Consider the following 25,279-nt stretch of genomic DNA (forward strand, 5'->3'; position numbering starts at 1 on the left):
TTTGCTTTTATTTTGGTTAGATTTGTTATTAGCTTGAAGAATAACAGCGCCAAAGGTACTTACTTTTTCTGGGTATTGATGAGGTCCATAAACATTGCTACTTCGTGTTACAATGACTGGGAACTACAGAAGATGTAGTTAAACAGAAAAATAAAAACAAAGAAGTTCATGCATATACTAAACAAGGATAACATGTATTTTATGTACATAAATATTATATTTGCATATCCTTCATGTGTAAGACAATATTTTACAAAAAAAAGATAATGCTGCATGTTACGTTCCCTCACCAGTGGATTTGAAGGGAGGGGTGGGGTTATGTAAAATACAGTACGTAGTCTTTCTGCCACATTCCCACTCATCCCCAACCTGTCTGAAATTTTATAGGGTCAGGAGGCCCATCTTCACTTGGACCTAGGAGCAGAACTTTTTCTATAAAGCAATTAGTGCTCCTCGCAGATTTTGAATTATAGTGGGGCAGTCACTGGGATTGTGCATGGGCTCTCAACCGACTTTGCAGTCAAGATGTGAGAGAGGAGATGATAACTCCACATAAAATCCAACCCATAAAATGGAGGCAAAGGCTAGATATTTGAGCAAATGGTCTCTGTTCCGGCATGGAAGTACACTTACTATAGGGCCTTTGCCTTATCGTCATCAAACCAATGAACCACAGACATCAAGCCAGACAGAATGCCTTAAAGATCAATCATTGTGACATTAACAGCTGCTCTCGAGTAAATCCAAAAAGGGGCTGATTAAGAGGTAGCAGTGGTCAGGAAGCATGGATAGTAATGATTGGAAAGGGTCAATAATACTGCTGTTTAGGAAAGGTGGAAAGCAGTTGGCGGTGATCAGCAGAGATGGATGATTTCTGATTGCAACTGGAGAGGTGGGCAAGTCAACACTTTAAAACGTCTTTTGAAAATCCATACACATCAATACAACAGCAATGACACAATTTTCTTCAACCCACTCCATTATTTAATTGAAGAACTCAACAATGTATGATAGACGTGATTTTCCTTTAACATATCTGTGATGGCAGTCATTCATTACCCCTTATTCTTTCAACTGACAATTAGTTTGCTTCTTTTGAAATAGAAACAGCTGACAGAAAGTGTGTTGGTTTAATAACATATCTGAAAGATGACACCTCTGGCAGTGCAAGCCTGGATTATGTGCTCAAACATTCAGAGTGGGACTTGAACTCATAACCTTCTGACTCACAGAGGAAAGCGCTGACGCTATGTCAAGGTTGACATCTGAACACACAGATAGACACCATCAGAATAAACTCCTTCTGTTGGAACTTTTCAGCCAGAACTAATCCAGGAAACCAGTCAAGAAAGATTTATACGATACACCACATTCCAAAGTACGGGCCAAAACTATTTGAGAAAATATCAGTAATCTTCAAAGAATATAAGAACATAAGAACATAAGAAATAGGAGCAGGAGTAGGCCATCTAGCCCTTCGAGCCTGCCCCGCCATTCAATAAGATCATGGCTGATCTGTCGTGGCTCAGTTCCACATTCCCGCCCTCTCCCCATAACCCTTAATCCCCTCGCTTAGCAAAAACCCATCAACCCGCATCTTAAAAATATTTAGCGAGGCAGCCTCCACCACTTCAACGGGCAGAGAATTCCAGAGATTCACCACCCTTTGAGTGAAGAAGTTCCTCCTCAACTCCGTTCTAAACCACCCCCCCCCTTTATCTTGAGGCTGTGCCCCCTAGTCCTACTGTCCTTTCTGAGCAGGAAGAGTCTCTCCACCTCTATCCTATCCATCCCATTCATCATCTTATATGTCTCAATGAAATCTCCCCTCATTCTTCTAAACTCTAACGAGTACAAGCCTAGTTTATTCAGCCTCTCCTCATAGCTCAACCCCCTCAACTCCGGTATCAGCCTAGTAAACCTCCTCTGCACTCCTTCCAAGGCCAAAATATCCTTGCGTATGTGCGGCGACCAAAACTGCACACAGTACTCCAGCTGCGGCCTCACCAATGCCCTATACAGCTGCAGCAAGACCTCTCTACTTTTATAATCAATCCCCCTCGCTATGAAGGCCAGCATCCCATTAGCCTTCCTGACCACCTGCTGCACCTGCAGGCTGGGCTTTTGCGACTCATGCACAAAGACCCTGAGGTCCCTCTACACTGTCGCCTGCTGCAGTTTTTCGCCACGTAAGTAATAGTCCTTCCTACCATTATTCCTACCAAAGTGGACCACCTCGCATTTGCCAACATTAAATTCCATTTGCCAGTTCCTGGCCCATTCGCCCAGCCTATCTAGATCCTTCTGCAGACTCTCCACACCCTCTGTGCAATTTGCCGTTCCACCAATCTTGGTGTCATCAGCAAATTTCGACACCATACACTCGGTTCCCTCCTCCAGATCATCTATATAAATGGTACATAGCTGGTAAATGGTAAACGGTAAATGGGTGGAGCTGAGAAACAGGAAAGATATGACCACATTAATAGAGTTGTATTATAGACCACCCAATAGTCAGCGAGAATTGGAGGAGCAAATCTGCAGAGAGTTGGCAGGCAACTGCCGGAAACATAAAGTTGTGATAGTAGGGGATTTTAATTTTCCACTTATAGATTGGGACTCCCATACTGTTAATGGTCTAGATGGGGTGGAGTTTGTAAAACGCGTTCAGGAAATTTTTCTAAATCAATATATAGAGGTACCGGCTAGACAGGATGCAATATTAGATCTCCTATTAGGAAATGAGTTAGGGCAAGTGATGGAAGTATGTGTAGGGGAACACTTTGGTTCCAGTGATCATAACGCCATTAGTTTCAACTTGATCATGGATAAAGATAGATCTGGGCCTTGGGTTGAGGTTCTAAACTGGAAAAAGGCCAAATTTGAAGAAATGAGAAAGGATCTAAAAAGCGTGGATTGGGACAGGCTGTTCTCTGGCAAGGACGTGATTGGTAAGTGGGAGGCCATCAAAGCAGAAATTTTGAGAATGCAGAGTTTGTATATTCCTGTCAGCATTAAAGGCAAATTGAATAAAAATAAGGAACCTTGGTTCTCGAGGGATAGTGCAACTCTGATAAAGAAGGAGAGAGATGTATGACATGTATAGGCAACAGGGAACAAACAAGATGCTTGAGGCGTTTAAGAAGTGCAAGAAACTACTTCAGAAGGGAATTAGGAGGACTAAAAGAAGACATGAGGTTGCTTTGGCAGTCAAGGTCAAAGATAATCCTAAGAGCTTCTACAGGTATATTAAGAGCAAAAGATAGTAAGGGATAAAATTGGTCCTCTTGAAGATCAGAGTGGTCGGCTATGTATGGAACCAAAAGAAATGGGGGAGATATTAACTGGGCTTTTTGCATCTGTATTTACTAAGGAAACTGGCATGGAGTCTACAGAAATAAGGCAAACAAATAGGGAGGTCATGAACCTATACAGATTAAAGGAGGAGGTGCTTGCTGTCTTGAGGCAAATCAGAGTAGATAAATCCCCAGGACCGGACAGGGTATTCCCTCAGACCTTGAAGGAGACTAGTGTTCAAATTGCAGGGGCCCTGGTAGATATATTTAAAATGCTGGTATCCACGGGTGACGTGCCGGATGATTGGAGAATAGCTCATGTTGTTCCATTGTTTAAAAAAGGCTCAAAAAGTAATCCGGGAAATTACAGGCCAGTAAGTTTGATTTCAGTAGTAGGTAAATTATTGGGAGGAGTACATTGGTTTAACCAATCTATTAGAGTTTTTCGAGGAGGTTACTAGGAAAGTTGATGAAGGGAAGGCAATGGATGTTGTCTATGTGGACTTCAGTAAGGCCTTCGACAAGGTCCCACATGGGAGGTTAGTTAGGAAGGTTCAGTGACTAGGTATACATGGAGAGGTAGTAATTGGATTAAACATTGGCTCAATGGAAGAACACAGTAAAAAGTCTCACAACACCAGGTTAAAGTCCAACAGGTTTATTTGATAGTAAACCCACAAGCTTTCGGGGTTTGCCCCTTCGTCAGGTGAGTAGAGAGTTCTGGTCTCTGACATTCACCAGAACTCTCCACTCACCTGACAAAGGGGCAAACCCCGAAAGCTTGTGGGTTTACTATCAAATAAACCTGTTGGACTTTAACCTGGTGTTGTGAGGCTTCTTACTGTGTTTACCCCAGTCCAACGCCGGCATCTCCACATCAACGGAAGAAGCCAGCAAGTGGTAGTGGAGGATTGCTGCTCTGAATGGAGGCCTGTGACTAGTGGTGTGCCGCAGGGATCAGTGCTGGGTCCACTGTTGTTTCTCATCTATATCAATGATCTGGGATGATAACGTGGTAAATTGGGTCAGCAAATTTGCTGATGATACAAAGATTGGAGGTGTAGTGGACAGTGAGGAAGGTTTTCAAAGTTTGCAGAGGGAATTGAACCAACTAGAAACATGGGCTGAAAAATGGCAGATGGAGTTTAATGCAGACAAGTTTGAGGTATTGCACTTTGGAAGGACAAACCAAGGTAGAACATACATGGTAAATGGTAGGACACTAAAGAGTGTAGTGGAAAGAGGATCTGGGAATACAGATACATAATTCCCTAAAAGTGGCGTCACAGGTAGATAGGATCGTAAAGAGTGCTTTTGGTACATTGGCCTTTATAAATCAAAGTATTGAGTATAAGAGTTGGAATGTTATGATGAGGTTGTATAAGACATTGATGAGGCTAAATTTAGAGTACTGTGTGCAATTTTGGTCACCTAATTACAGGAAGGATATTAATAAGGTTGAAAGAGTGCAAAGAAGGTTTACAAGGATGTTGCCGGAACTTGAGAAACTGAGTTACAGGGAAAGGTTGAATAGGTTAGGACTTTATTCCCTGGAGCGTAGAAGAATGAGGGGAGATTTGATAGAGGTGTATAAAATTATGACGGGTATAGATAGAATGAATGCAAGCAGGCTTTTTTCACTGAGGCTACGGGGAAATAAAAACTAGAGGACATGGGTTGAGGGTGAAGGGGGAACAGTTTAAAGGGAATATTGAGGGGGGGCTTCTTCACACTGACAGTGGTGGGTTTGGAATGAGCTGCCAGATGAAGTGGTGAATGCGGGCTCACTTTTAACGTTTAAGAAAAACTTGCAGGTACGTGGATGAGAGGGGTATGGAGGGATATGGTCCAGGTGCAGGTCATTGGGACTAGGCAGAAAAATGGATCAACACAGCCAAGAAGGGCCAAAAGGCCTGTTCTTGTGCTGTAGTGTTCTATGATTCTATATCTATATTTTGGTAAAATATAAGATACAACTTACTCTGAAGCTTTTCCAATATGACAAAACTGTACATTCAGATGCTGCTTTGGATGCTGCATAGGGATTTGTGGGATGCTTCGGTGATGCTTCATTAAATTCCTAATTCAAAAGAAGCAGTTTTATATGTATTAAAAAAAACACATACCACAATGCGCATGTTAAGGCAATGTTACAATTGATGGGTTGGTTTAACTCAGTTGGCTGGACAGCTAGTTAGTGATGCAAAGTGACACCAACAGAACAGATTCAATTCCTGCACTGGCTGACATAATTCAGGAATTCCTCCTTTGCAACCTTGCCCCTTGCCTGAGGTGTGGTGATCCTCCAGTTAAATCACCACTTGTCAGCTCTCCTCCTCAACAGAGAGAGCAGCCTCTGGTCATCTGGCACTATGGCAACTTTACTTTTATTTACAAGTGACAATTCAATTTTAAAATGGTATGCGTAGTGTTGTTTAAAGTACAATTATTCACCATGTTAAAAGTAGTTCTTTTGCAAGCCTATTTCTTCAATCACAGGAACACTATCAGGTAATAGATTTTTGAACAATAAGGGAATTAAGGGTTATAGTGACTGGATGGGTAAGTGGAGCTGAGTCTGAGAAAAGATCAGCCATGACCTTATTGAATGGTGGAGCAGGCTCGAGAGGTCAGATGGCCTACTCCTGCTCCTAGTTCTTATGTTAACAGATCAAGTGTTCAGACTGAAATATCTTGTTAAGAATTAAAATGGCAATCCTGTTAACAATCAACAATTTGTCATCTAAGCATTAGACACGAGATATGAATTTCTGAATACCGGGGAACTACACTTTCAAAGCTAATGAAAATACATCGAAAAGTATTAGTTTTTAATGCATCAACATGTATATTTTCAGAAATATTACCTTTCTTGATCTCATTCTCGAATGTGCTGGCTTGCTACTAATTAGAGCATCATGGGAGCTCATCATTTTATTTTTCTGAAGGAAAGCTATGGGATAGAGAACATTATTGGCAGGAGGAATGCACTGTCGGAACGACCATCATCTCTTCCATCCCTCAGGTCTATCTCGGGTACTAGTCAAATTCTTAATTTCTGTCAGGTACCACTCATTCTGTAGAAGTCAATAATTCTTTTTCTGACTGATTTTATTTTGTTCATTAATCACAATATATTATTCATTTAAAATGCCATATGCACTAATTTTCTCTTTCTTACTAGATTCTCTTTCAGCTTGCTCTTGTATCCAAAATACTATATATGATATAAAATGTCATTGCGGAAGGGAGTGACTTACGATGTGAAACAGCTAGTTAATGACATAAAATGACTGCCACATTATATCCAATAGCTTTTAGTGACCTTTCATGGAAGGGATGTTTTTTGGCTGAAAATCTCTCAAACGTTATGCACTGCTGCTTTGTTTCTTTTCATACATATCTTAAATTAACAAATTGAAAAAAACTCTCATAAAAATAAGCACAACAAATCCAAATCATGGCATAATCAGTTCAAGAAAGTACAAGATTCCTTTGAATGGTGTAGAGGAAACCAGGAGATGGCAGGGCAACGAAGTCAGAGGCTGAACAGGAGTAGTATCGTAACCTGGGCACATAAAAGAAATTGTAAGGTTCCTCAAGAATGACTGGTAGGAGTGACACTGGCCAACAGAGAATGTCTCAAAAGGACACGGGAGTGGTATTTCCGGTATAGGAGTAGCATGTAACGTTAAGCGCTTACATAAAAGGCAGGTCCAAGGTAGGAGTTGTAGAAACCTAAGGACGGGAAGGAAATGACAAGATCCAGGGGTGACGTTCAAGATGGCTGGAGTTAGTAAATGGGTCAATGGAATGATAGATTGGTAATGATCACAGCATTAAAAGGATTGATTTTTATATATTTTTTAAAATGATGATCACCAAAATCCAATGTACCATATACTTTACAGCCAAAAATCTTAAAGCTTAGGACCTTCTAGTCTCTGATTATGGAATCCCAAAGCAAGCATCCTGTGGGAATTGCCTGGAATGTTCCAACTTCCAACAAGCAATTCGTCTACTTGCCTGAACACCCTAAAAAGGCTCCAGTTTACTTACCTGGACAGTTACCCTGGAAATGTTAGACAGAAATTTTTTAACCTAACTCCTAGGTAACGAGATAACTGACTCCTTGGATGCTCCTCCCTTCTCAATTCCCCCTACTGACTTCAACTGCTTCCAACTCAACCTAACCAAACCTCAGCACCCAAATTCCCCCAAAAAACCCTAAAACACCCCAATCCGACCCCAGCACTTGACACCCCAAATCTCCAAACCTGACCCCAACTGCTCCCCAACTGATCTTACCATCCCCTCAACATGACTAGCCTGCAAATCTAACTCCCTAAGTTACAGTGACTTGATATCACCATCTGACTGCACCCCACAAATCCCAACTCACCCTTGACCTCCCCCAACCTCAGTTTCCATCCTGCCCAGCTGCCACCCCCAGCCCTTCACCCCTCACCTCACCATCCTATCCAGTTACTACACTACCTCGTAACCCTTGTCTCACTGCCCGAGCCAGCTGCCACCCAACCTTAATACCTACCCTATCTACTTTAACCATTTACCTTATCCACTCAACACTCATATCTCATTGACATTATCCCATTACCTTACCAACCCAATGCCTTACATTATCCATTCTACCCACTTACTGGCTTACCTTCTCTCCGTAGCTTTTCAAAATTATTCAGACACATAAACTATTTACCTACCAGAACAGCATGTGCCATAAAAAGATTTTATGAAGAAGCACTTCCATTTCAGGTACTCTGTATTTCTGGCAAAGCTGAGGTTAGAAGTTCCAGCCAGCAAGAGTGGAGTGGCAATTCAATATTGATTGCCACCTCCTTGAAGATTCGGGCCAATATTTTACATACGGATTATTTTAATAATTAAATATTTTACATCTGGATCTATTTCCTCTGAACCATGACTTCCTGTTGTCACATATCTTGTGTTAATTTTTTCCATTATACATTCTTATGTGCACATTTATAATGGATTTCACCTACCTAAGTACATCATGCTCTTAAACGCACAATTGAACCACTTGTGGCTTATATTCAGGCTGTGAACATCTTTGCGATTCCTTGCTGAGGATTTTCAGACTTAGCAGTTTCACTTATCTTCATGTAAGTTTTTGTTTCAATACATTGCTTCTTCCTCAACAAATTTTTAAATAAGTTTCAGGTTTATTCATTTTGCTCTTTTTAGAGATTATTTCATCCCCTGTACATGCCATGTTTAGCACTTAAATCATCTTTTTCTGGTGATTTTTCCTTGCATTTGCCTTTCTCTCATGTTTGTTATTATCTCTTGCATACAGACAGCCCTTCACAGTCTTGCTGAGCTTTTGTGGCTTCAACACAGGCTTTTGTATGACTGAAAGGTAAATAATTTGAACACATCGGGCCACATTTTCAAATGCAAGGCAGGCAACAAGAATTGGATGATTTCTGTCTTTGCTCACCAACTGGGAAAAAGTGCCAGAAAAGATGGCACTTGTGGAGTGGAGTGGAGAGCTGTGAGCTGCAGTCAGGTTAGCTGATCCAGGAAAGAGTTCAGAAACACTCACAGAGGCTCCCAGTTGCCGAGATGGGCTGTTTAAAAAGCCCACTTCCGTGCTGTGGAATGTCATCGCAGTTATAATGAAAAATGGCCTATATCCTATCCATGCCATCTTATGCCTCCCACCCATCCCTACAGCCCTTCATGTCATCCAATGCCACGGTACGCTCTCCCCCCACTTATCCATTATGGCCTCTCATCCCTCCCACTCTAAATTATGGCACTTCCATGCCTATACAGCCACGACACACAGTATAAAAACAGTAAACCCTATAGTGACAATAGGATGTCTTAATAAAATATTTTAAAAATTCAGTTGTTCATTACTAACATTCCACTTCTTTAAAAAAAATCCTTTTTACTATAGGCCAGTAAAATTGCCTATCATCTAGACAAAGTATCAATACCAGTAACTGCTAGCACTTGAAACCTCTTTATCATGTGTAAATGAATATCATGTAATCGAGAGAAGGGATAGAGAGCCAAAACTCTCAATCTTGGGCTTAGGTGTATCAGTATTCTAATGGTTGCCTTAATGGATGCCTAGGCTCTCAGTTAAGAATGTAGGCGTTGGGAGTATGCCTTGGCATGGGGGAGCATGAGCAGCCATAGGCATATTTAGGCACGCAGGACATATGGGTGGCACAATGGTTAGTACTGCTGCTTCACAGCGCCGGGGGCCTGGGTTTGATTCCTGGCTTGGGCCACTGTCTGTGGAGTTTGCACATTCTCCCCATATCTTTGTGGGTTTCCTCCCACAGTCCAAAGATGTGCAGGTTAGGTGTATTGGCCATACTAAATTGCCCCTTACTGTCAGAGGGACTAGCTAGGGTAAATACACGGGGTTATGGGGATAGAGGCTGGGTGGGATTGTGGTCAGTGCAGACTCGATGGGCTGCATGTCCTCCTTCTACACTATATGATTCTATGAGGAGGACCTATTGAACTTACCTTTCGGACTCTGAAAAGGTGGCCCAACTTTCTGAAAGTTACAGAGGACTAGGAAATGCCTACAGCTGGCCTGTCAGGAGTGTAGTTTGTTACTTCATGACCTGAACAATACTGCACCCCTAAAAGATACTCCTAAAAATCAGAAAGCTAAGAATGGGGCCAGGAAACCCAGAATTAGGTCTGGGTCATCATTTTCCATGAAATCTTCCCAACCTCATGAAAATCCAGCCTATAATTCTGCAATGTCCTTTCCTGAAGCCAGGCTTTCTCCCAGGAAGCAAATCCCACAATTTTGTAGAGGCCATACTCTCCATGGTGACATGAGATGACTCAACAGGAAAGTTCATCCATTGGGCATCAGTATATTGCAATTCAAATAGGGTCATGGACAGAAATGTTTCTTTCTGAACTTTTTGAATTTGTGTGTAGGTTTTAGTACATTAGTAGAAAACAAACAATAATCTACCTTGCCCGAGGAAAGAAGGCTGGAAACAAGGAGAGAAGCGTAGCAGTATTCATTTACAGGCATTATCTATGCCAGTCCTCTTACCCAATGGTCACGTTCATGGAAATCCCACTATTAAAGAATATTGCAACAGGCACTGCACCAAGAAACTGAAACTCACCACGACTAAATCCAGCACATGTAAACAAACACCGCATCCAGAAGTTGACAATCTAACAATTGTCTAAACTATCATGTGAATCAGGATAACAGTCAGGTGCTTCTATAACTGTCATAGTGTGTTCCGCATGATGTGTTGCTTCTCTGATGCTAGGGTAAAGAATAGAGATAGTCAGCCAGAAGGTGTGGTATATGTAGGTGCCAATGACCTAGAGAGGCCAGATATTGAGGTCCTATGGTAATGGATGGATGCCAATGGAGAGCTAAGTGTACTGAAAAAGCTGGTTATGCTAACAATGGATCAGTTGTCTTTTCCGGATGGTGGATGGATTGCATCACAAATTGATATGGGAAGAGACAGTGGAAATAATACATCTTCCAGTCTTTATTCAAAATATAAGAGGTGGGGGAAGTGCCAGAGAATTGAGGAGTGGCAAATGTAACACCCTTATTCAAGAAAGGATATAAGAACATTCCTAGTAACTATGGGCCAGTTAATTTAACATCAATTGTGGGTAAGGTTTTAGAAACAATAATCAGGGAAAAAATGAACTGATACTTGAGGCAGAATTTTACACCCTCCCACCCCGAGGGTTCTGAGGAACATAAAATTGAAGGACTCGATTCTCCTTGGAAATCTACTCACCCAAACCCAGATGCAATTTCATGCTTGGAAGGGCAGTGCCTTGGGCAGGAAACCCATCCTTTCACATAAGACCAAGTAACTACGTAATGGTCACTTAAGGGCCTTTCTTGTCCAGCCTCAGTTTTTAGACTGAAAATTACAGAGAACTAGGACATTCCTATCCCTGGGATGGGAATCAGAAATTTTTTTTTCATCTCAGGCAAAAAGTGGGGGTGGGAGTGGGGTGCCTCACTGCTGAAAGCTCCTTCAGAGTTGGGGAAGTGAACCCTCCAGGACATTAGAGTACCAGGCCTCCTCCATACTCTCGCCTACCCTCCGGATGGGCCAATCACCCTCTCCCAGCACCCCAGGGTGCCTCTACCTCCCTCACCTCTGGGGACTTACCCTTCGAAGTCCTGGGACTTTGGTCCAGGTAGGGTGCTGCAGTACTGCTTCTGGCCATTATGCCTCACAGGTTAGACAGCTGTTAGCCAATCTGATTGCCTGACAGTTCTTATGGGCACAGCTTCCTTCCAAGGGCAGACAAAAGTCCTGCCCACTGCCAAACACTCAAGCGAGCATTAAATGGCAGTGGTCTTCCGAGAGTTGGTGGTAGCGCTGATTGCTACTATTCTTAAAATCCTACTCTTGGAGAGGTTTGAGTTAATTAACAGAATGGTTGCAGGGAAGGGAAGTTTTGGGTGCAAGGTTAGGTTGAAGAATCTGGAGTTGTTCTCTTTGGAACAAAAGAGATTGTGGGGAGGTTTAATAGGCATGTACATGATTATGACAGGTTTGGATACATAAGGAAAACCTGTTATCTGATAGTACAAGCGCTAGGGGACAGAAATTTAAGGTTTCGGGCAAGCAATGCTAGGGTAGAAGGTGGTAATGATCTGGAACTCACTGCCCACAAGGGTTTTGGAGGCAATGACAATCAATGATTTCAAAAACAAATTAGATGACCACTTTAAGGAAATAAACTTGTGTGACTATAGGGATAGAGTGATAGAATAGGACCGACTGGTATGCTCTACAGGGAGGCAGCATGAACTCAATGAGCTGAATGGCCTCTTTCTGTGTTGTAAATAAGTGACTCTATGGCAGATGTTCGAGGAATTACAAGGGAGATTCACTGAAATATTAATATTAGTTACCTTTTCAATACTTCCTCCATAGACTTCATCAGTACTAACATGAATGAATTTCTCAATATTAGCCTGATAAGCAGCTTCCACTAGGACTTCTGTACCATAGATGTTCACATTCCTGAATTCTGAAGAACACCAGAAGGACTTGTCTGAAAAATAATGTTAAAACATTTCTTTGGGCTAGTAGCAATAAGTTAGCATTTCTAAAAACGTACACTGACTTAGGTAAACAGACCACAAATCACAATGGTCACTGATGAGTGAATTTACTTTAAAACCAATAAGCTTTTGGTCAGATATTTTAATGTTTTGGTTAAAAGTATTTTTAGAGTATAAATCAGAGAACTTGTACATCACAGTACTTGCTCAGATCAAACCTCGAGTACTTCAATTGATTGTCAAGAGATTCAAGCTCTGGGAGTGATGCAGAGAAGTATCACGTTAACATTACCGGACTAAGTTATGATGAAAGACCAAAGCAATAAAGGTGATTGACAGGTAAAGATTAGGAAAAAAAAATTAAAATATCACTAATCTGGGTCAAAGATTCAAATGAGTTAAAAGGCCCTTGTTGGGATGTCATTTTTTTTACAGAATTGATTAACATATGGGATGAACAGGTTAGGTCATCGAGGCAAAGCCTTTGGAATCAAGTTAGATGATATGATAGAGAACTGAAGTCTATAGGCCTTTTGTTATATTTTGTCTATATAAATATATTGAAACGTTCTTTCACATTTGAGTGCTCTGTGCAATGTAAGAGAATTTGTGGTCAGCGTGAAGAAATGGCACTCACTGTTCACTGCATTTACAGAGTCTTTACAGAGTGTGAGGTAGCTTGCCACCTTGAGGCACCTGAACCAGCATGGCAGCCTCATAAGGTATCTATGGTAAGTTGAGTATGGCAAGAAACAATGCTGGTCCGGATTTTCATGGAATTGTGGAGTCTCTGCAGAACTTCCAAAATTGTGGGTGGGATGTGGATGCAAATTACGCCCCATTTTTGGCACTAGAAGAAAAGGGCAGGGCATAATTTACACAAGGGAAACAGAACTCAGCATGGGCATTTGAGCTCAGTGCTGAGTTTAGATGGACACAATTCTGGCTGGTGCAAGGTCTTGAACCTACAGTATTGGAGTCACAAATTTATGGAGTAAATGTCTTTGGGGAGAGAGAGAGAGAGAGTAAATTCTGTTTAACTATCATGATGTGAAATTATTTAAATCCCCAACCCTTTTAAAAATAAACAGGTTGAAGCTGTTCGTGAGAGTTAAACAAAACCCTGTTCTAGTAGTATGGATGGCATGATGGCACAGCGGTTAGTACTGCTGCCTCACAGCAGGTTTGATTCCTGGCTTCAGTCACTGTCTGTGTGGAGTTTGCACATTCTCCCAGTGTCTGCCTGAGTTTTCTCCGGGTGCTCCAGTTTCCTTCCACACTCCAAAGATGTGTGGGTTAGGTGGATCAGCTATGCTAAATTGCCCCTTAACATCAGGGGGACTAGTTATGGTAAATGCATGGGTTTACAGAAATAGGACCTGGGTGGGATTGTGGTTTGTGTAGACTCAATGGGCCAAATGGCCCCCTTCTGCACTCGAGGATTCTATGATTCTAGTGATAATAACTGTATGTTGACATTTCCCACAGGGAATTTTATGAATATTTGACCGATTTCCAAAAGCCAATTGTCTCAGCAGGAGATTCTGAATTCATAGTTTGTTTGAAGCTTAAAGACTATTAAAGGATTAGCTATGCCTGAGCATTTCTAAACTATATTAAGTGCAACTCTTTTAATGAATATGCCAAGACTGGGAGAAAAACTTATGGGTTTAAAATCGTATGGAGCTGTCAACCTCCACAAATTGATAGCCTCAAACTACTGACAGCGCTAATCCTCCCTCATTCTGACAATGTCAATCCCTCCGTCACATTGTAACAACGATTCTCCTCCCTCACTCCCTTAAGATTGTTCTGCATCCCTTACCAAAACGATGTTCAGCCCCCCCATATCCCACAAAAAGGCTTAAGTCCTTATCCCCACACATGTCTACAATGCTTACTCTCCCAACATTGGTTGGACAGGAGTCAGGAAGTCCAGAAGGCAAGTTGGGAGAGGGTGTACAGAAAGGAGTGAGCGCTGTCTGGGTTGGAGATGTGCACTGACCCAGGAGCAGGATGAGGTGAGAACATTTCCAAGTATGGGTTGGAGAATGATCACTATCTGGCCAGAAGTGCGGGGTAGTGGGAGGAGTATATTGTGTGTGAATATCACTGTGGATTCTGGAGTGCTTTGACCTTTCAGCTGATTTACTTTGAATTTTGCTGGTTTTATATCCAAGTAAATACATGTAAAAACCAGGCATGGCCTGTGGCAAACTGTTCAAATCTGCATCATTCCAGCTGTCAGACAGCAATCTAAACAGGTTAATACCGGCATCTGGAAGTTTAAACATCCTGCATAAGTACCAAGGATGTGGTTATGTTGCAACATCCAAGCAGTTTTGAGGTATCTCTGGTCGCCAACTATCCTGGAGTATATGAATTTCATTAGTGGGTTAACTGAAGATAGACAAATAATTTCCAAAAACATTAAGTAGTTTGAAAATTCAGATGGTGCGGTTCTTTATTTTGTTTTTATTATTGTCACAAATACTGCAATGAAGTTATTGTGAAAATCCCATAGTTATCACATTCTAGCATCTGTTCCAGTACACTTGGGAGAAAATTTAGCTTGTGCCTAACCAGCAAGTCTTTCCGACAGAGAGGAAAACAGAGCATCCAGAGGAAATCCATGCAGACGTGGGGAAAACATGCAAACTCCAGACAGACAGTGACCCAAGCCGGGAATCAAACCCTGGCACAATAAGGCAGCAGTGCTAACCACTGTGCCGTCCCTTGTTGAAGCAATTCAAACAGGGAATAAACCTAAATTGTTGTTTGATTCTAATGTAAATTTAATAGTTCATTAGTAAATAATTGATAAAACCAGTTTGTGCCTTCAGTTTCTTTAGGGAAAATTTCTCAGATTACAGTGTACACTTTTCATGTTTTTTTGCTCCTACACAGGACCCAAGCACATGAACATTCCTTGGAAAACAAGAAAGAAAATTACAGAAAGATTTGTTGCTGAAATCCTTACCAACATGAGTCTGAGCTGCAAAATGTAGAACTATATGAATTTTTTCAGTTCCAAACAACAGTTTCACAAATTGTTCATCACAAATATCACCCTACGAATAAAAAATAATCACTACTGAAATTATATATTGTTAACATGCTTAATATGTCAAAGAGGTGCACAGTTATGTTCTATTAAATTCATTGTTAAATAAAACAAATATTTCAAATTACCCGTCCATTATGTGGAACCTATACTTTTATTACTGCTCCTGGTGCTGAGCTGATGTTAAGCAGCTATACTGAAAAAGAGTGGTATACTGAAAAATATAATTCTATTATTGCAAATAGCATCACCTACCTTTTGTAGAACTATAAAAGATTCCATAGCACTATTAAACAAAAGAGTCCTAATGTTCTGAACAACATTCATCTCATCTTCCATGACCACCAAAACAATAAACTGATTTGCATACAAAATTGTTGCTATTTTCGCCGACAATTCAACAGTAGCTACACTTCAACTTAGAAGGTGCTTTTTAATAGTTATTTCTTTCTAACTACATAGGCAATCAGCTCCCAAATGCTGGATTTATATTAGTGTAGCTGCTAGAGGCAGCCTCGACTTTGGTAGCAACACTAATATTGTGGCAGCATTTACATTTCCTGTATTACATTTGACCTACGAAACAGTTATTCTTCAAATAATGGCAGCAACACAGCAATGTAAATATAAAAAGCCACCAATTACAGCACATGAACATGAACTGACATTTTTTATGACTAGAGGTTGAGACCATAGCCCAACTACCTGTATGACAGTAAAACGAAAACCTTTACTGGTCTTCAAAAACACACTGCTCCTCCCAAGAACAGGCTGTCATGTCCTGGTTGCCTCTTGTGCTCTGAAACCTGTTTTACAATGCAATTATAATGTAAATGAAGTGCATTCCAGAGCAGCCTCAGCACTTGCTCTAACAATGTGATGTGATATAATATTTAAAAGGTAATATTTAAAATATAATATTTCAAAGGAAATTACATCATCACATATAATTATGTATCAAATGGGCCATGTTGCTTGGCTGGCTGACACAAAATCTGATCTAGGGTAGTGTACACTCACCATATGTACTTCTCTTTGGTTACAGACAGTGAGTGTGTTCTTTGGGATCTGTAAAAAAGCAATTCCCAATGGAATGCCCATTTCATAATTCAAAGTTCTCAGGATTCTTTTGGCCTCTCTCAAAAACCTTTGAACTGACAATGCAAAGGCAGTTAGTTATCAGTACTTACTTGAATGATTTGGAAATGATTCAAATACCTGAATAAATTTGTAATTTGTCCTGTTAGAAACAGATTGCAAGTTCTTTAAGCTGGCACAATAATCAAGCTGCAGAAGGGAAAAAAAAGTGATCAAAAGAAACCCCAAATATTAAATTTCAGATCATACTTAGATCATATCAGAATAACTTTCACAGTATATCAAACTTTCTTAATATAATTTCAATGTTTCAGCAGACTCACCTTGTCCAAATTTATGATCAAATAATCTGGGTATCTTTCCAGAAGACAAATAATCACATGTGAGGCACTTCAAAGAAAAAGCACATTGGATTACTTGCTTAGTAAAATATACTTATTCTCTGCAAAAATCCAAAATTCAAATCCAAAGTCTCAAAATGCCCCCAAACAGTTCACAGCCAATGCACTGCTCTTGAGAGATAACGTGTTATTTGGGCAAATGTGACAGTCAATTTTTGCACAGTAAGATTCCACAAAATTCAAATAAAATGAATGAACGGCTAGTCAATTTGCCATTTAAAAATAGAAATATTTGACAAAAAACCTAAGAAGCTGTATCTCTTCTTGAAAAATACCAAGACACCTTTTGTATAACCAAGCCAACAAATTGGGCCTCAATTTATTGTCCCTTTTGAGACACTGCCTCTCACACAGTGTAGCACTCCCTAGGTGGTACTCTGAAACCCCCTACCTTTCCAGGGTCATATGACTCTATTCACATCCTATTCATGCAGCTGTAAAGACGTCCCTTAAAGGTCATTCTCATATCTGCCTCTGTACCCTCCCGTGACAGCGAATTCCAGGCACCCACTCCCTCTTCGTACAAATAAACCTGGACTCTTGCACCGAAAACCCATGCCTCAAGTTGCCTCAAATTGAGTGGATGATTGACAGGTGCTTACGTCTTCACGCCAGCCCGACCATGCTGGCTGACAGCCTGCAACTCCCTTTCCCTGGGGCAGCTGCAGCGCCCACTCTTCTAAGGGTGTGAGGACCTGGATGCCTGGCTCACCACCCTTGTCTTCAGTCTTCACTCTCTCTCTGGTGTTATGATTGGTTTTTCTTGTGGAGACAGAAGGAGCCATAAAAGAAATGATACCGTGGCTCCTGCAGAGTATCGGGGGTGGCCCTTAGAGGGCAAACGCAATGCTACACTTGGGAGGGTAGGAAGGAGGTGCTTGGGCATCATGGGCTGGAATCATGCAGGGTGCTGGAACTGGGAGATTCTGGAGGCAATTTGGGGGGAGATGCTAGATGGGGTTAAGCGCTCACCCTTGTTGCCCAGATGAGGTCATTGACCTTCTTGATCATCCACTCAATTTGAGGCAACTTGAGGCATGGGTTTTGGGTGCAAGAGTCAAGGTTTATTATCTGGGTGTTAACGATGGAAAGATGGTAGGAATGGAGGGCCTGAATGAGATCATTGTTACTAGAGAGGCAGTGCTCGACAGACTAGACGGACTGATCGTGGACAAGTCCCCAGGACCGGATGGAATGCATCCAAGGGTTCTGAAGGAAACGGCAGAGGTGATAGTGGATGCCTGGGTGATTATTTTCCAAACCTCGCTGGATCCGGGGAAGTGCCGGAAGATTGGAAAACGGTTAATGTTACGCCACTATTTAAAAAGGGTAGCAGGCAGAAGGCAGGGAATTATAGGCCGGTCAGTTTAACGTCTGTTGTAGGAAAAATGCTTGAATCCGTAATCAAGAAGACAATAGTGAGGCATCTTGAGAAGAATTGTTTGATAGAGCAGACGCAGCACAGTTTTGTTAAGGGGAAGTCGTGTTTGACAAATTTATTGGAATTCTATGAGGATGTGCCTAGTGCGGTGGATAGAGGGGAACCGGTGGATATGGTGTTTCTCGATTTTCAGAAGGCGTTTGATAAGGCGCCGCACAAAAGGTTGTTTCAGAAGGTTAGGGGTCATGGAGCTGGGGGTAGGGTGTTAGTGTGGATAGGGGATTGGCTGTCAAATAGGAGGCAGAGAGTGGGGGTCAATGGGTGCTATTCGGATTGGCGGTTGGTGACTAGCGGAGTGCCCGAGGGATCAGTGCTGGGGCCTCAGCTATTTACCATTTATATAGATGGTCTGGAGGAGGGAGTCGAGCGTAAGGTGTCGAAATTTGCTGATGACACAAAGATAAGTGTAACTACAAATTGTGCAGAGGGTGTGGAAAGTCTGCAGAGGGATCTAGATAGGCTAAGCGAGTGGGCGAGGACCTGGCAGATGGAATACAATGTTGGCAAGTGTGAGGTTATCCACTTTGGTAGGAATAATGGTAGGAAGGACTATTACTTACAGGGCGAAAAGCTGCAGCATGCTACGGTGCAGAGGGACCTGGGGGTCCTTGTGCATGAGTCGCAAAAACCCAGCCTACAGATGCAGCAGGTGGTCAGGAAGGCAAATGGGATGCTAGTCTTCATAGCGAGGGGGATTGAATATAAAAGTAGGGAGGTCTTGCTGCAACTGTACAGGGCACTGGTGAGGCCGCAGTTGGAGTACTGTGTGCAGTTTTGGTCACCGCACTTGCACAAGGATATTTTGGCCTTGGAGGGGGTGCAGAGGACGTTCACTAGGCTGATACCGGGGTTGAGGGGGTTGAGCTACGAGGAGAGGCTGAATAGACTGGGCTTGTACTCGTTAGAGTTTAGAAGGATGAGGGGAGATCTCATTGAGACGAATAAAACGATGAAAGGGATGGATAGGGTAGGGGTGGAGAGGTTCTTCCCGCTCAGGAAGGAAAGCAGCACTAGAGGGCACAGCCTCAAGATAGGTGGGGGGCGGGGGGGGGGGCAGTTTAGAACAGAGTTGAGGAGGAACTTCTCCACTCAACGGGTGGTGAATCTCTGGAATTCTCTGCCCGTTGAAGTGGTGGAGGCTACCTCGCTAAATATATTTAAGATGCAGGTAGATAGGTTTTTGGTAGGCAAGGGGATTAAGGGTTATGGGGAGAAAGCGGGAAAGTGGAACTGAGCCACTTCATGTCAGCCATGATCTTGTTGAATGGCGGGGCAGGCTCGAAGGGCCAGATGGCCTATTCCTGCTCCTATTTCTTATGTTCTTATGTTATGTTCTTCTTTGCATAAAGAGGGAATGGGTGCCTGGAATTCGCTGTCAGGGGAGGTTACGGAGGCAGATATGGGAATGACCTTTAAGGGGCATCTTTACAGCTACATGAATAGGATGTGAATAGTCATATGATCCTGGAAAAGTAGGGGGTTACAATTCAGATGGGTAACCTGATTGCTGCAGGTGTGTGACCATGCTATGTACATTATGCATTTCTGCGCAAGACACCCAGGCAGTGTGCAAGACAGCTTCACTGTTAGGAGTTCTCGAAGGTATTTGCGGAGGACTCCAGGCTGTGGGATAGCTCGTGGATGATATGGGTCACCCACTTCAGACATGGCTGATGACAACTGTGCAGAGGCCTTTGACTGAGGCTGAGACCCGCTATGATGAGGGTCATGTAGCCACCTGCACGATAATGGAGAGGTGCATTGGGCTCCTCAAAATGCGATTCCGGTGCCTGGACCAGTCTGGCAGGGATACGCAATACAGTCCCCAATCTCTTCCTGCATTGTGGTGGTGTGCTGTGCCTTGCACAACCTGGCTCTGCAGAGAGGTGACCTACTGGAGGAGGAGGAGGATGTGGAGGCTGACCAGCTGGGCATTGCTGAGAAGGAGACTGCCCAGCAGAAGGAGGAAGAAGAGGAGGAGGAGGAGGAAGAGCATACTGAGCAGCACCACCCAGGCATTGGAGGGCTGGCAGCTCAAATGACGCATGTGAGGATGGCTAGTGAGGCCCTGATCATCAAGCAGTTCAGTTGCTGGGGGGGGGGGGGGAGGAGGAGGAGGAGGAGGAGGAGGAGGAGGAGGAGGAGGTGTGTGTGTGTTCCATCCCTTCCTCCCAAAGTCCTTCTATCTCCTGCAACATTGTGACACCAGAATGGTGGGCCTGGGTATGCTGTGTTAGCTAGCGAGTTTCTTTGGCAGGCAGAGGATGATGGCAACTCGCTAAGGAACATTATGATGATGCCCTGATACAAACTAGTCTGACTCCTATCTGAGCTCTGCATGCATGTTGGCACCTGGGCCCATGTCTGTGTAATTGGTAAGTGATATGAAACCTCTATACAGGGCTCTGGGGCAGGTGGGGTGAGGGAATGGGAGGGAATCCCTTGTGGGTTCTGGGGAACCAATGGCTTGCTTTTCTCAGTGACCTAGCATTGAAGGGCCTCCCCAACTGACATCAACATGAAACATCCCTCCGGCGATCATCAATGGAAAACGATTCCTATTCCAGACAGCTATGTGACAAATTAGTCACAGTGGTGAAAAAACATTTAATAATTACAATAAAAAAAGTGTTTAAATATTAAGTTCTAACATAAAAATCTGTGAACAGAAAACGTTAAGGTGCTTAAAGATCTATCTAACTAGTGCAGCCCTTCACCCAGGCCATCTTAGTGCAACTACAACTTCACATTCTTATGCGGCCTACCACTACGTCTCGGTATCTCCCCAAAACGTACATCGTAGGTGGAGGGCACAAGCTGCCTACTTTACCCTGTTGCCTGTGATGCGTGCGGAGGGCATCCTCTGGAGGCCCTGGACCTTGAGGGCCCTGGGTGGCTTCCAGATGTCTGGAATATTTCCATGACACCCTCTTCATCCCACTGCCCCTGAGATGTCCCAGTGTCAGGAAGAGGGGAGTCAGAAGGTGTAGCCACAGACACAGTCTCCTGGCTGGAAGCCCCTGGCACGGGCTTGAGCACGTCCTCCTCCCTTGGGGTTCCTGTGAGTTCCTGGGTCACTCCATGGGATGGCGGTGCTTCTGCAGTGAGCTCCAAAAGCTCCGCAAGACCTGCCAGTCCTGGAGGACCACCTGCGTCCTACCCATGGTGCTCGAGCCCTCTGCACTGGCCACCTGAGTCGGGGGCCACCTCTCAATGACCACAACAAGTGCCCTTTGAGACTGGGGCATGCCTTGTAGCCCCTCAGCCATGACCCTTTATGATAAAGCCACATTCTCAAGAGCTACTGCCGTAGTCTGCTGTGTCTCAGCGCTGGGTCTCCTGTGGGCTCTGCAGCCCCTCAGCCCAGGCCCTTTGTGGATGGGTCATATTCTAAAGGGCTGCAGTCATAGCCCGCTGTGTGTCATCACTATCCCGCTGCATCTTCTGCAAACTCTGCAGCCCCTCAGCCATGGCCCTCTGCCAACGCTGATGTCTCCACATCATCCTCTATGAATGGGCCACATTCTCAAGAGCTGCAGCCATAGCCCGCCGTGTCTCAGCGCTGTCCCAGGTTTCCTGCAAGTTCTCGAGCCTCTCAGCCATGGGCCACAGAATCTCGAGAAGCCTGTTCAGCTCCTCAACTGTGGCCCACTGTGACTTGCCTGTGGCCTTCTAGGACTCCACTGTGGCCTGCTGTGACTCGGCCATCGCTTTGAGGCTGCCACTCATAATGAATTCCCTGCCCCAGGTTTTCCACTGCAGACGCTACCCTTGCAGTGTTGGCCTGGGAACCACGCAAGACAGGTAATAGCTGGTCAGTCTGAAAGCTTTGGGACTCCTCCCAACAGCCTCACAGTCAGTCCAGTGTGGCCATCAGTCCCTCCTGCATTCCCTGGTTCTGTTGCTGCATCTCCAGCAGCCGAGGGACAAGTGATCTCAGAAGCCCAGCATGTAGCCTGGGGCCAGCTGAGCCCTCGCCTCCAGCAGGCTCCTGCATGCAAGAGGTCTCACATGTTCCCTCCTCCATCCAACCTACATTATCGGATGTGTCATGCTCACTAGAGAGTGATCCAGAGGATTCACCACTAACTGGACCCACCAATGTGTTACTATCTGGGATGGTGAACTGTGAGGTGGAAGCTGATGCCAAAAATGTGCCACAGTTGGAGGTCCCTTCATCTTGTCTGGAGCAAGATGGGTGGGAACCACAGCCTTGGGGCATCTGGGTATGTCCCTGTAACACAGGATACAAGTTAAAGTGCAAGGGAGGGAGAAGAATCAGTGATGCAAAAAAAACATGATTCACATTTCTCCAATGAAATAGAACAAAGCACAATGCCACAGGAACAGGCCCTTCAGCTCTCCAAGCCTATAGTGACCAGGCTGCCCATTTGAATTGTAATCCCGTTTCCTTCTGGAGACCATATCCTTCTATTCCTATCCCATTCATGTAGCTGTAAAGATGCCCCTTAAAGGTCACTCTTGTATCTGCCTCCATAACCTCCCCAGCAGCACGTTCCAGGGTCCCAACCCCACTCTCTGTGCAAATAAACCTCAACTCTTGCACCCAAAACCATGCCCTATAAAAGTTGCCTCAAATTGGATGGATGATTGACAAGTACTCACGCCTTGACTCCAACCCGACCATGCTGTTGCTGACATCCTGCATCTCCCCTTTCCTGGACAGCTGCAGTGCCCACACTTCAAAGGGTGTGAGGACCTGGATGTCTGGCTCAACACCCCCTGTTTCCTGTCTTCCAGCTTCACCCTTTCTTCGGTGTTATGGCTGGTCTTCTCTTGTGGAGACAGAAGGAGCCATGAAAGAAAAGATGGTGTGACTCCTGCAGAGTATCAGGTTGTGGCCCTAGAGGGCAAATGCAGTGATGCTCTTGGGAGGGTAGGAAGTGCTTGGGCGTCAGGGGCTGGAAGCATACAGGGTGCCGGGGATGGGAGAATCTGGAGGCAATTTGGGGGAAGATGCCAAATGGAGTTAAGCACTCACCCTTGTTGCCCAGATGAGGTCATTGACCTTCTTACGGCAATGCTTCTCTGTTCTGCTGGCCAGTGCCATGGCACTAACCAAGGCAGCAACTGTCTCCCAGGCCATATTGCCATTGGGTTTTTAATGGAGCTGCCCATTGTTCAGGCAGAAAAGCTACAGGCAGGTTGGCACAGCATTCCAACAAGTTACATGCAGTTTGCTTGTTAACATTGAAGGGAAAGCAAGTGAGCACTAGTAGGTGGGCTGATGGAGGAGGTTATGGTGGATCAGTGCCCCAATGATCTGGGATGGGGGGGGAGGGAAGTGTCATACAGCTTTCGGAGTCAGGAGCAGATGGGGCCTAGTGCAGGAGAGTGCGCGGTGGGGGTGGGGAGATATCTCTGCCCGAGATATCAAGGGTAGGGGTGGGGGGGGGCGAAGGGGGTCTGCTGATATGTTGCTTGCGATCATTCGAGGGGGAAAGAGAGTCTGCTGCCACTCTGCCTAAGGTCAGCGGTGGTGGGGGGGGGGGGGGGGGCGCACGCGCGGTCTGCTGCCTCTCTGCATGAGATCAGTGGGAGGGTGGGGGAAGGGGGGTCCACTGCCACTCTGCCCAAAATTGGGGGAGATCTGCTGCCACTCTGCCTAAGATCAGTTTGGGGGGGGGGGGGGGGGGGGGTGGGAGAGGAGAGAGAGAGAGAGAGAGAGGTCTACTGCCACACTGTCTATACCAGTGGAGTGGGAAGGGGGATCCACTGCCATTCTGCTTGAGATCAGTGGTGGGGGGATAAGGGGGAATCACCTGCCACTCTGCTTGACATCAGTGGGGGGCGGGGGGGGGGGGGCGACTACCACTCTACCTGAGATCAGTGGGGAGGGGGAATCTGCTACCATTCTGCCTGACATCAGTGCGAGGGGGGAGGGTTTCTGCTGCCAGTCTGCCTGAGATCAGTGGGGCAGGAAGGGAAGGGGGTCCGCTGCCATTCTACCTGAGATCAGCGGGGATGGATGGTGCTGCTGCCACTCTGCCTGCGATTGGTGGGGGGGGAAGGGGTCCACTGCCACTCTGCCTGAGATCAGTGGGGAGGGAAGGAGGGTCCACTGCTGCTGTGCCTGAGATGGGGTGTGGGGGAAGGGGGGTCCACTGTGACTCTGCCTGAGATCAGTGGGTGGCGATGGGGGATTCCACTACCACTTTGCCTGAGATCATGATGGGGGGGGTGCATTTTATGGTGCCTGTTTGCCTGAGATCAGTGGGGCGGGGGGGTGGAGTCTGCTGCCATTCTGCCTGAGATCAGTTTGGGAGAAGGAGGGTCCATTGCCACTCTGCCTGAGTTGTGTGGGGTGAAAGGGGGATCTGTTGCCACTCTGCCTAAGATCAGTGGGGAGGAAAGGGAGTCCACTGCCACTCTGCCTGACATCAGTGGGATGGAAGAGGGGTCCATTGCCACTCTGCCTGAGATCTGTGGCGGGGAGAGTGAAGGACTGTCCGCTTGCACTCTGCCTCAACTGGTCTCAAGTAAAGTGTCAGCAGACCCCCCCTTCCCGCTCTTCCCCTCCCCCAAACTCAGCTCAAGCAGAGTGGCAGCAAGCCCCCCCACCCTCTCACTGATCTGAGGCAGAGTGGCAGTGACCTCCTTCCCACCAATTGATCTCAAGCAGAGCGGCAGCAGACCTGCCCTTCTCCCCAAAGATATCAGACGAGTGGCAGTTGATCCACTTTGCCCCCCACTGATCTCAGGCAGAGTGGCAGCGAACTCTCTCCCTCCGCACCCCCCCCCCTCCATTGATCAGTGGGGGGAGAAGGGGAGAGGGGCCCACGATTGGTCTGGGTGGCGGAGGGGTTGGGGAATAAGGCAGTCAGTAATGTTGTGGGGGTGGGGCAATACATTTGGGGGCCAGTGGGAGGC

The 25,279-nt window shown here is 44.9% G+C and overlaps 1 protein-coding gene across 1 annotated transcript in view; it reads right to left on the reverse strand.

Moving 5' to 3' along the window:
- Positions 1-25,279, reverse strand: part of tgds (TDP-glucose 4,6-dehydratase) — a 64,323-nt gene that overhangs the window by 36,630 nt on the left and 2,414 nt on the right. The window contains exons 2-7 of the mRNA XM_080198145.1: positions 16,870-16,936; positions 16,667-16,735; positions 15,365-15,455; positions 12,232-12,374; positions 5,278-5,376; positions 64-123 (exon numbers count right to left, since the gene is read on the reverse strand). Of these exons, the coding sequence (XP_080054271.1) occupies positions 64-123; positions 5,278-5,376; positions 12,232-12,374; positions 15,365-15,455; positions 16,667-16,735; positions 16,870-16,936 (529 nt within the window). The remainder of the gene's footprint in view (positions 1-63; positions 124-5,277; positions 5,377-12,231; positions 12,375-15,364; positions 15,456-16,666; positions 16,736-16,869; positions 16,937-25,279) is intronic.

Source organism: Carcharhinus amblyrhynchos, chromosome 10 (genome assembly GCF_965287045.1).
Source record: "Carcharhinus amblyrhynchos chromosome 10, sCarAmb.v2.hapA, whole genome shotgun sequence".
In the NCBI taxonomy this organism is placed as follows: Eukaryota; Metazoa; Chordata; class Chondrichthyes; order Carcharhiniformes; family Carcharhinidae; genus Carcharhinus; species Carcharhinus amblyrhynchos.